Source organism: Pundamilia nyererei, unplaced genomic scaffold, assembly GCF_000239375.1.
Source record: "Pundamilia nyererei isolate P.nyererei 1_Seehausen unplaced genomic scaffold, PunNye1.0 scaffold00039, whole genome shotgun sequence".
Taxonomy (NCBI): Eukaryota; Metazoa; Chordata; class Actinopteri; order Cichliformes; family Cichlidae; genus Pundamilia; species Pundamilia nyererei.
This window is the reverse complement of record NW_005187440.1, coordinates 2,148,621-2,160,269: the sequence shown is the minus strand read 5'-3', so window position 1 is coordinate 2,160,269 and position 11,649 is coordinate 2,148,621. Positions and strand designations below refer to the sequence as shown.

At 39.9% G+C, this 11,649-nt stretch overlaps 1 protein-coding gene across 1 annotated transcript in view; it reads left to right on the top strand.

Moving 5' to 3' along the window:
- The window catches only part of gabrd (gamma-aminobutyric acid type A receptor subunit delta), a 23,979-nt gene extending 12,330 nt beyond the window's left edge, over positions 1 to 11,649 (top strand). Inside the window, exons 2-9 of the mRNA XM_005730736.1 lie at positions 2,835 to 2,950; positions 4,859 to 4,926; positions 6,174 to 6,394; positions 6,799 to 6,881; positions 7,116 to 7,253; positions 7,670 to 7,825; positions 9,290 to 9,501; positions 10,584 to 11,649. Of these exons, the coding sequence (XP_005730793.1) occupies positions 2,835 to 2,950; positions 4,859 to 4,926; positions 6,174 to 6,394; positions 6,799 to 6,881; positions 7,116 to 7,253; positions 7,670 to 7,825; positions 9,290 to 9,501; positions 10,584 to 10,910 (1,321 nt within the window). The 3' untranslated portion in view covers positions 10,911 to 11,649. The remainder of the gene's footprint in view (positions 1 to 2,834; positions 2,951 to 4,858; positions 4,927 to 6,173; positions 6,395 to 6,798; positions 6,882 to 7,115; positions 7,254 to 7,669; positions 7,826 to 9,289; positions 9,502 to 10,583) is intronic.

Genomic DNA, 11,649 nt, shown 5'->3' with positions numbered 1-11,649 from the left:
GCTCATCTATGAAATATTTTGGGTGCAGTGTATTTTTTGCATACAGGTATAACAGAATAGCTTTAGTTTTGCTTGTTTTTTTAAAACTTGAGTATCAACTTATACAAAATGCAGCAAGATATTAAAAAACACACACGTTTTATTCGTTATAAAATACAAATAACTGAGTAAAAATACAACGTCAGAAAAAGAGCATTTGTGGTTTGTGTGTCTGAAAGAATAAAAAATATTGGGCTATATATTGGAATATTGGCTTATAAATCACCCCATATAGGTACTGGTACTACAAATTGTATACTGGCCGGCCTCGATTACAGGATAGTCAACGGCTAACATGAATTCCTTCCATTAATCTGACAGATTCTGAACATTTCAGCTTCATGTCTGGATGCACGACCTGGTCACTTCTGCTGTGATGGACCTGGTGACATTTACAAACACAAAACTGAACTGCTGATTATGACTGGACATAAATCTCGTGCTCTGTATGAGTTGCTCAGCATAATTGTTTATGAGAGTGACATTTGATCTATGTTTTGCCATAACAGGGGGGCTTTCATCATTTTATACTGTCGTCAATTCAGAAGAGAGGGCTCCTCCTCAAGGAGCCTTTGTATGAATGTCAAGGGAAAGTCTCTCACATATTACAGGCACACACAGAGTTGCACAAAGAAACACAAAGATCACAGTGGCAATAGATCACAGATACAATTAGACATTTACAATACTGTGCACAATTCTTGAATCATGCCTCACTTCTTTATAATTTGCTGTCAAAGAGCCAGACTTTCTAGTCATTTTTAAACTGGTCTTGAGCAACAATTCTTCAAGCTTCTTCTTCAGTCTGAAGGTCTTCTGATCCTTTTTTTTTTCTTTTGCACTGTCTGCTTTCTGACTCATTTTCAGTCCAGTTCTTGACCTGAGCATTTTCAGAGGAACTTTCTTATTTTTTGTTAAGCCACTTAAAACTCACCTATGAATCATTGGAGCATAAAATTTAGCAAAGAGGCAATTTTCTTGCTAGTAGCGTGTCAGGATTATGCAAAATATATAATTTGCTCCCAGTTTTTTGATAAACTAACACAGTTCAAAAGGCACGAAGTTGCATTTTTGCACTAAAAAGCTGATTCCCAAAGAGCTATTACATGAAAACCTGGCATATTTCAGCATAGAGTGCAGTGTGTTGTTAAAAATTTACTAGACAACTAGACAAGTGAAGGATAAAAGAAGAAGTTGCACTCTAAAATCTATATACAGTAGAATACCACTATCTGAAATTCAAACAGGAAAAAATCTAGCAAAAACCTAACATGGTGGAAACTTTATTGTGGGCTAAGGTTCCATTTCAACCAGTGGTGTTAGGGATCCACCACCAGTACCATCTGGAAGGATCTGATTGACAAAGACTTCCACGGTAATGGCAGCCAACATATAAAGAAGAGCTCAGAACGCCCTTCAGGAAGCCTGGAGAACGATTCCTGAATACTAGCTAAAGAAATTATAAGAAAGCCTGTCCAAGCCTGTGTTGAAGAATAAAAGTGGTCATACCAAGTATTAATTTTCAAGCATTAGAATCGCACAAATTCAATTTTTACCTTATATACTATATTTCCGTGTACATTTTAAGTGCACCTATGTTACGTTTTTCTGACAAACTTTAAAGAGACGAAAGGTTGCTCGAGATTTTTCCACAGCATAGTCAAGTGTGGGTACACTTCACTAGACACAAAGATCCCTAAGGTTCTCTGTTGCCAACACTGATATAAGTGTGACCTGAGTCTAAATTACTTTAATCAAATGAAATTCACTTCAATTAATTTTATAACAACAGTCGCCTCAAGGCGTTTGATATTCTAAGGTAAATACCCAAAATAACAGAGAGCCAACCCCAACAATCAGATGACGCCTTAGTGACAGTGGGAAGGAAAAACTCCCTCTTAACAGGAAGAACCAGGCTTAGCGAGGATCAGCGATCTGCCATGACCAAACAACATGCTTTGGAAGATGGTCAGAGATTAATAATAAATAATGATTATTTGCAAGGTGGTGTATAAATACATAGCGAAAGAAAAAAGGTGAGTAAGGAAGAAACATTCTGTGCCTCGTGGGAAGCCCTCAGCAGTATAGGCCTATTGCAGCGTAACTAAGGGTTGGTCAGGGTCTTCTGATCCAGCTCTAACTATATGCTTTTTTAAGATGGAAAGTATTAAGCCTAATCTTAAAAGTAGAGATGGTGTGTCTCTCCTGAATCCAACCTGGGAGCTGGCTCTACAGAAGAGGGGCCTGAAAGCCTCCCATTCTACTTTGAAATATCCAAACTCTTCCAAATATCCAAGTACGTCTGCAGTCTGAGAGTGAAGTGCTCTTTTGGGATGATATGGTATCATGAGGTCTTTAAGAAAAGATGGAGATTGATTATTTAAGACCTGGTAAGTGAGAAGAAGGGTTTTAAATTTAATTATGGATTTAACAGGCAGCCAATGAAGAGAAGCTTAGCTAATTGGTGTGTGCCATCTAGCTTCATGGATCGACAAACCTGGGTATCATCTGCATAGCAATGAAAATGTATACTATGCCTTCTTATAATACTGCCTAAGGGAATCAAGTGTAATCCAAATAGACTTGGTCCTAGCACAGAATCCTGTGGAACTCCGTAATAGGAAAAATGAACGATTTAAATAATGAATCTTATTTATGTTTGAAAAAGTGGTTATTGTGTCAAATTTTGAGATACTTTTACGTATGCTACTAACTCTATCTGAAGTTCTGCCAGGCTTTTCCTGTGGACGTGTGACTGGACAACCACTGAAGGCTGCTGTGTTTGTTTTCTTTAGGGCCATGCTGAGTGACGTTGGGGACTATGTAGGTACAGACATTGAAATATCCTGGTTACCTAATCTGGATGATTTAATGAAGGGCTATGCCAGAAATTTTCGCCCTGGGATAGGAGGTGAGTATGAGATCTACTGCTTGTGGCGTTGGGTTACATTTCACCGCCTCACATTTACAGCCATCCTTAGCATCACCCAACCGAAGTCCTAAGTACAGGAGCATGAATTGCACTTCATCTTCCAATTCCATTATCCCGAGAGGCGCCTTTGGTTTGGCTTTTCCTGTACGACATTAAAACAAGGCTCTGTTTACCTCATACAAATACATATGCTGACAGGTGAACACTTTGTTAAGGACACACACAAAAAACATTTATTAAAGAGAGGCTTTGCAGGAGGACACGCCGGAGTGGAGCGGTGGCACAAATATTGTGTGCTGCTCTGGAGAATTTGCTAAGAATGGCTGCCAAATGTGAAACATTCAATGACCACAGCAATAGATTTCTCAATCTCACAGCTTAACTCAGCTGAGGAAAGGTGAAAATGTGGGGCAAGAGTGCCGCTATCGCCACACACATACCACCCTGTGCATGATGCAGAGAATCATAATGCAACATCATGTGGTCACTGCATTTCTATTTATGTCACATTTTAATGTGTTGAAAAAGGAAGCTAAATGGAAGGCTGTTGTGACCACTGGGGAATCATGTCTGTTATTTCGGGGCAGTTTCTTTCACTCAAATCCCACCCCATGCTATTAATATGGAGCAATAACAGGGCCTTAAATATATGATAATTATGAAAAATGTTTTTGCAAGATAAATATAATTTGTAAGGATAGTGATGCACAAGATGTAAAGAAAAGACGTGACAGACAGATTGTTTCATAAAAAAAGCACAATGTATTTTTTTCTTTACATAAAATTTATGGATCTTGTTATCGCCTCACTTGAACACTGAATATTAGAAGAATTGATAACTACACAAAACCTGATTTGAAAGTTGAAAACCATATTATGAACCAAAGTGTCTGAATGTTTCCAATCTCACATCATTTTAACAGTAAGGGAGGATTAGTTTTGCAGTGGAAGTGGAGTCTCTTTTTATATAATGCAAGAAACTAATATACAGTAACAACTTTTCCCACTGTAAACATCAATATGTGCTGCCAAGGTTTCCAGAGTGCAAAGCCTATTTGCAAATGCAAAGTTTCTGAACTGATGATGCTGTAAAACATTTTTCTGGAATTTTAATCTATTTGCATAATTAAAGTGGTAGCAAACACAATCAATGCCACGTTTCTATGGTAATGCTACACATTGTGCTTCATTCTAATATGCAGCGAAATATTTTCTATTATATTTACTAACCAGAGTTGGTGAAATAGCTGTTTAACAAATGTTATAGTCATCTTTGTACCTGCGCTGGAGAATAGAATCACATCGCCGTCGAAACTCTCCCATTTACATCAACATACAGTAAGCATACAACTAAAAACCTTTCCCCATTCACTTGCATTTGTTGTTGAAAATATAAATTACCCAAAATGGCATGGGGAGGTGTTGAATGATGAGAAATGATTCCTTAATGTTTAATATATTTTAAATAGCCTTTCTGTTCTGCATCACTGAGCCCCCCCGTAGTTTCTGCCCTCTAGCATTCGATGACTGCTGCACGCTCCATGCTAATCATATGGCAAACTGTTGAGTGAACGCTACAGCGTATGTGTGCGTGCGTGTGAATGTTGGCAGAAGCTCTCTCTGTGCAAGTCTATGAAAGCCCAGTGTTGTTTATGAATGCCCATTGTGTGATGTGCCACTTCGCATGGCTAAACTGGATAATGCTTAATCTCTATGCACCGTAGGAGTGTTTGGACGTGGGAGGAAGGTGGATGGGAGAAAAACAGATGGGTTATGGAGTTAGGATGGGAGGGACCAGAATGGGAATCAGAGAAGTGGCGTGGGTGGGTGTTTGAGATGGGGAGGGCAAAGGTTTGCCCTTTTTTTTTCTCACCATTTCCTCTGCAGGTCCGCCCGTGAACGTGGCCATGGCTATAGAAGTAGCCAGCATTGACCACATCTCTGAAGCCAACATGGTAAAGAACAGACACTCGCTCCTTCTTTCTGCACCGAGATTCTCTATCATCACTTCACAACTGTCGCAACGATCAAAGATTTACTATTTGCATAATCCTGACATATCCCACTCGAAGGTTTAAACGCATTCAGTGTGAACATTTGTGACACATCGGGCGAGTTGTTGGATAATTTCAGACTTTCATGGATTTTGTAAAGTGAAATATCAAATCCAATGGGGCAATTCATGTTTTGCACAAATATCATTTTGCGTAACCTTGTAATCGTGAGCGGCGCCATGTCTATCATGAAAGAAGGAGTTTAATCTTAAAACGCTTCAATTCAATATGTTTTTTTTTTTGCTTAACATCTGAAATAAAGTCCAAAGTGTGGTAGCCAAAAGAGCAATGAAACTAAAACACAAACACAAAGTGCACAGTATTCAGGGAAAGGCTGCAAAGTAAGACAATAAAGCCAAGTGCTTTATTGCTTTTATGCTGTGAGGACACATAAAACACAACCGGACACTGAACTGCTGCAGTAATATCTGAATTATGCAAGCAGAATAGTAAAAAAGCACCACAGTAGTTACTCACGTCACCAGCCAGTGCGGCATGTGTGCTCCAGCATTGTTTGCTTCTTTTTCAGCCTCCTCTCTGGTGGTTTATGCTGTTTGATGCTAATTGCGGTATTTCACTCTTTGGTTGTGTTTTTCTGCATTTGCAGCCAGATCTGCATTTGTGTGGCTCACCAGGCGTTTGAAGATGGCTTTTTGTGTTTTCTTTTCTTTCTATATTTCTGTTTGGTAGGAAGTTCAGTGTCACATTTTGCTGAAATCTCTTGCAATAGGAACAAAATATTTAATTCAAATCTACAATATAGTGACAAAAGAGTTATTATTCTTTTTCAATTTTGCGATTATAACAATAATTAACAGCATTTTAACGGTGATATCAGTTTTAGGGTTATGTCTGAAAAGAAATGTGTTTGGACCCTTTAATTAAATGTTGCATTCATCATTAATTGAAGGGCCAAAATCTCTTCTTACTAAAAATTCTTATTGAGTAATTACTTTTCTTTTCTAAATAATTTCATATTTTGACACAATCTCACCAACGATTTTTCCTATATAAATAAGTTATTCCCAAAACCGTCCAGAATAATGAAATAAATTAAATATATTTTTAAAAATACAAAGTAAATATAATTGAACCTAATATTCCTAACAGTCTGTCTCCCGTTTTACATTCCGTGGTGTTCCTGACAGGAATACACCATGACTGTGTTCCTGCGGCAGAGCTGGCACGATGACCGCCTGTCCTACAATCACACTAACAAGACTCTTGGACTGGACAGTCGGTTTGTGGACAAGCTGTGGCTGCCCGACACCTTCATCGTTAACGCCAAATCTGCTTGGTTTCACGATGTGACCGTAGAGAACAAGCTGATCCGCCTGCAGCCTAACGGAGTGATTCTATATAGTAGCCGGTATAAACAAACAGATCATTGTCTTCTCTTTCTTTTGTCTACAGAAAATTATAAGACAATTCTGCAGTTTCATCTTAGCACACCAGAAATTTTCACTGACTTTCATCTCTGTTTTGATCAGATTGCACTGTTTTGGTTAAATATAACAGTTCTCATTAGCGCTGTGTTTGGATGCAGGCTGTTTTGAGCAAAAAATAAAAATAAGAATGCATGAATAGTAACTAAATGGACTTTTCGTAAAAGAGTCAGATTTTTATACCAGGAGTTAAATAATGAAGGATGTATTGATGAACATGCAAAAAGAAGATCAAAGAAAATTCGTTTTTATTTGAAAAATGACAAATTGAAGAAACTGTAATAGCATCTATGTCAGGGCTCGATTAAGCGAGCTGTTTTGTTCCTAGAATCACTTCGACAGTGGCGTGTGACATGGACCTTACCAAGTATCCCATGGACGAACAGGAATGCATGCTGGATTTGGAAAGCTGTGAGTTGGGATTTATCTTAAATGTTCATTTCTTCTTTCCTACATTCATCTTTATGGGTTAAAAATGTTATTTCAGTTTATTGCTGAAACATTTCATTGTGCGAGCACGGTGACATTTGTGAAAGGTTACAGTGTCTGTGACAGGATGAAAATGCTAAATGTTGAGCGAACCTCGCACATCTGCGTCGGCTGGACGGGTAAATGTCTTTGTTGTTGTTGTTGTTGTTTTTCTAGATGGTTACTCCTCAGAGGACATTGTGTATCACTGGTCGGAGAGTCAGAGACACATTCACGGTTTGGACAAATTAGAGCTTTCCCAGTTCACCATCACAGACTATCGCTTTGACACTGAGATGATGAATTTCAAATCAGGTGAGCATCACTCTTTTGTTTTGTTTTGTGCCTGTATTATGTTTTACACGTATGTGGTGGTTTTGGACTTTGGTCCCTCTTGTATTGGAGAACTCTACCCATACTTCTTGAAGCATGACTTCTTTTTTTTCAACCAGAGGCACTTCTGTGGTTGTATTCTATTCGTAGACGAAATGCATCAAGGCAGACTTGCTGCTGAGCCAGGCAGGAGATTTAGGAGATGAGAGCAGTAGCTGCTGGGAAGATGCAGCTGCAACACCATTTTATGCGTTAAATCTTGAAGTTGTGCCACTAGGGGCAAAAGCGAGGCAAAAGATGTTGCCTAGCGTCAGAGCCTGTGAAGAACAATGGCCTCTTTATGATAAATAATTAGCATGTTTGGTTTGAAACAAAGTGACTTGTTGTCTGCTTCACAGCGGGGCGCTTTCCGAGGCTCAGTCTTCGCTTCCAGCTGAGACGTAATCGAGGTGTCTACATCATCCAGTCGTACATGCCTTCGATATTACTGGTTGCAATGTCCTGGGTGTCCTTCTGGATCAGCCAATCAGCAGTTCCTGCTCGTGTATCCTTAGGTTAGTATTAATTGGATGAAGTATATTTGAACATTTCGAAAGGGGTTATTTCAGTGAAGGTTGGTGCTCGTTCGTCCTCTGAAAGGTTAAACCACATAAATGACAGTTTTCTTTTCTTAGAGTCTTACTGCGTGTGGGGTTACATTCAAACTAATGCATTGTGGTTACAAGGAACTCATAGCAGCCTATTGATGACCATCACAGGATACAACATAGCTCAATACATGCTGATGTTAAAGCAAAAATAATAAATCTTTAATTCAGTTCCTGCACATATTTCTTCAGGTCTCACACAGATGTCCTCACAGGCCTGAATATGTTATCTCTACCCCCCAGATATAAGAAACATTGGTTCTCTCCCCCAGTTTAAATCTCAACTCAAAACCATCTGTTCAAATCTGCATATTCACTGTGAACCCACTGTTTGTTCATTTTATCTTGTGCTTTTGTTTTATTGTCCTTCATTGTGTCATTGTTCTATTATGTATTTTATCCTATTGTACAGCGTCCTTGGGTGTCTTGAAAGGCGCTTTATAAATAAAATGTATTTATTATTATTATTTTTTTGTTAATTAAAAAGGATTTATGATTGAGTATTTTACATATGCCATGCAGCCTTACCTTCTGCTATGAAATCAGACGCACGTAAGCCTTAATTTCGCAATTGAACTTTGCAGTTTCCTGTCTGAAAATTGCCCACCTGCCTCAACCATCCCCTCTGCTTGCTCATGTTGAGATTTTACTCAAAGAAGAAGAAGATATATATTTCTTGATGTAGTATGGATACAGCTAAAGAGCTTCTCAGTTCCCACCTCTCTCGATGGTCCTGTCTGTTTCAGTCAGTGTTAAGCAGCTTATTAACTTGCAGGTGCAATGAAGTTGTGCCCCTCTGTTTGGCTGCACACACTGGGGGACATGCTATGCAGACAACAGCTAGACAACTTGGTGGGCCAAAATATATCAAAATGCTAAATTTGCATGCAGGCTAAATTAAAATTTTGGGGGATCGGGCCCTCTGGCCTTGAATTTGACGCATGAGGATGAGACAAGTCAAACGTTCATGTCCTCTCAAGACTAAAATTCTGCAGAATGTGCCAACAGAATCACTGATGAGCTGCAAACATTTTAGTTAAAGCAAGAAATGACAGCCTCATCAGACAGCCCGATAAGTTTAAATGGAAGATTTGGACCAGATGATGGGACACGAGCAACATTCACTCTGAGAGAAACATGAATATGTACACCAAATATTTTTGAAAATCCTGTTCCTCATTTTGTTTAAAGCTACCAGCAGAAAGGGGATAGTGTTCCCTTAGGAAACCTTAGATTAACCACCTAACTGACAGTTTATACTGTTGAGATATTGTTGTCTAGACTACAGTAGGGGACCAACCAACCTACAGTCTGAGAACACTAATCAAGAGCCCCACATCCACAGAAGTCAAATTTTTGCTTTGTTTTCAGGGATTACAACTGTTCTAACCATGACCACGCTGATGGTAAGCGCTCGCTCGTCCTTGCCCCGAGCGTCAGCCATCAAGGCGTTAGATGTCTACTTCTGGATCTGTTACGTGTTTGTGTTTGCGGCCCTCATCGAGTACGCCTTTGCTCACTACAACGCTGACTACCGACTCAAAGAGAAAGCCAAGGTCAAGGCCAGCAAGCTCAGCTCCGAGGTGAGGATCACTCATTCGATCATTTCCGTCATGTACACCTGTCAGCAGACCTTTCAATCTGGAGCTTCGGGGCGGTAGGGTGGGGGTGTTGCTACTAAATTGTGCGCACCTCTTAAACATAAACCTAGGCCGGACATCAGGCCTTGGTGCTGACAAGCATCCATCCCACTGACCTTCAGCAGGACATGAATCTCTATAGACCATAATGGGAAAATAGATGATCGCCCCACAGGAAGCAATAGTGATTCTCATCATACTGTCAGCTTCTTAAGTTGCTGGTGTCCATCATAACTGAGGTAAACCTTCAGAATAACAGTGGCCGCACCTGCTATAAAACTATGAGTACAGAAATATTAAACGTACCAGATTACCTGTCAGAGCAGTGAAGCGATTAAAATTAAATGTTGCAGTGGAGTGATTGTGAAAAAAAGGAGCCAAACTGATATAGGGTATTTTACATTGATACTGATGCAGATATCAAAGTATTTTAAAAATAATATTACAATAAAATGGCCGATGTAATTTTCTTTCAAACATACGAAACATAAACAGATTTCTCAAACCTTTGTTTTATTTAGTTATTTATTTACTTGTTTACCTTCCGCTCAACTCAGCTCAGCGCCCTCTGGTGGACAAACTATGCAACATCAACACTCAAAAAATGGTTGAAGTGCCTCTTCTTTATTTACATTTATATTAATTGTCTATTACAAATGCAGAAACAATAGTTTTGCAAATGAGCTGACAACATTGGTCTGATCGCTTATGCTCTAGTGAGTACGGTGTAATCAAAACTGCCAAAAGAGATGATAATCATTAATACCACACAATTAACCCTTACCTTAACCACTGACAGGGTTAGGGTTAGTCGTGTGTTTATTTAAAAAAAATGAAGCATTATAAAATATAAAGTACCAGGATGGACCAAATACTTAAGAGCTTTTGCTTATAAAGTAGTTATAAGTTATAGTAGTAGACCTCATGAATGCAAAGGGGTTGAATTGTCACTTTTGCCAAATTTGCCAGAATAGAGCTCTGTCAGGTAAATGCTTAGATGCTTCTCTGTCTCCTCCTCTCCACAGTCTATTGTAAAGAACGGCAAACAGGCAATGGTTCTGTTTTCCCTGTCAGTCACCGGCATGAATCAGGGCGTGGTCATTTCCAGCCGCCACGGTCGAGCCCAGCGTTCCAGCAGCGAAATTCCCGGGGAGGGTGGAACGGAGGAGACGGAGCCGAGGCGGAGAAGATCCAGGCAACCGGAGGAGCGCGAGGAAGAGAAGAAGAAGTGCTGTTCCAAGTGTGTCTGCAAGCCCATTGATGCAGATACCATCGACATCTATGCCAGGGCCGTGTTTCCTTTCACTTTCGCCGTGGTGAATGTGATCTACTGGGTGGCGTACACCATGTGAAGAGGAGGCAGCGGGTCTGAGCGAATGGCTGCCATCCAGAGCTGTATATAAGAAACTGCTGGAGCTGTGCCACTTTAATGCTGGCAGACTGGTGCAGCAGAAATATACTGCAGCCTTCAGTAAAGGCGAGAACTCGTCAGACAAAAGACAAAATAAAGTATAATGGCCTGTGAATATGGAAATATGGTAATTACTGGAAGTACGTAGAAGTTTAAGAAGTTTTAAGAGGATTAAAATATATTTAAACACAAACAATGTCCTGCAAAGGCGAAGGACTATGTTGCCTGTGGAAGACATACAGCACACATTTAATACAGTTTAACTAACAACAAACACTTCCACATCGACCTGTTATATAAGCCGACTTAACACGAGACACCAGACCTCACGTCCACCAAAACAGCCGCACTGACCACAAGCTCTCCTCTAAACAAATACAAATAAGCATACTTAGCCTGTCTAACTCCACAATCAGTGAACCACTTGTTATCTCACAAAGCAAAAACACCACCCAGACAAGAGGATAACGAGATGAGGTGTACTGCTATTCTGCATGGCTGAGAACTCATTACCCCCTCTCCCCTCCCGCCACTGCTATCCCCTCTCTCTCTCCCTCTCCTTTGGTCCCCCACCCTTTTTTTTCCCTGTTTATTTTCACGTTTAGGACACCGACTGGAGGGTCTTATCTCCCTCTGCCAGTTCTGCCTGTTTCCTTGCCATTAAAGGACTTCCTCCACTA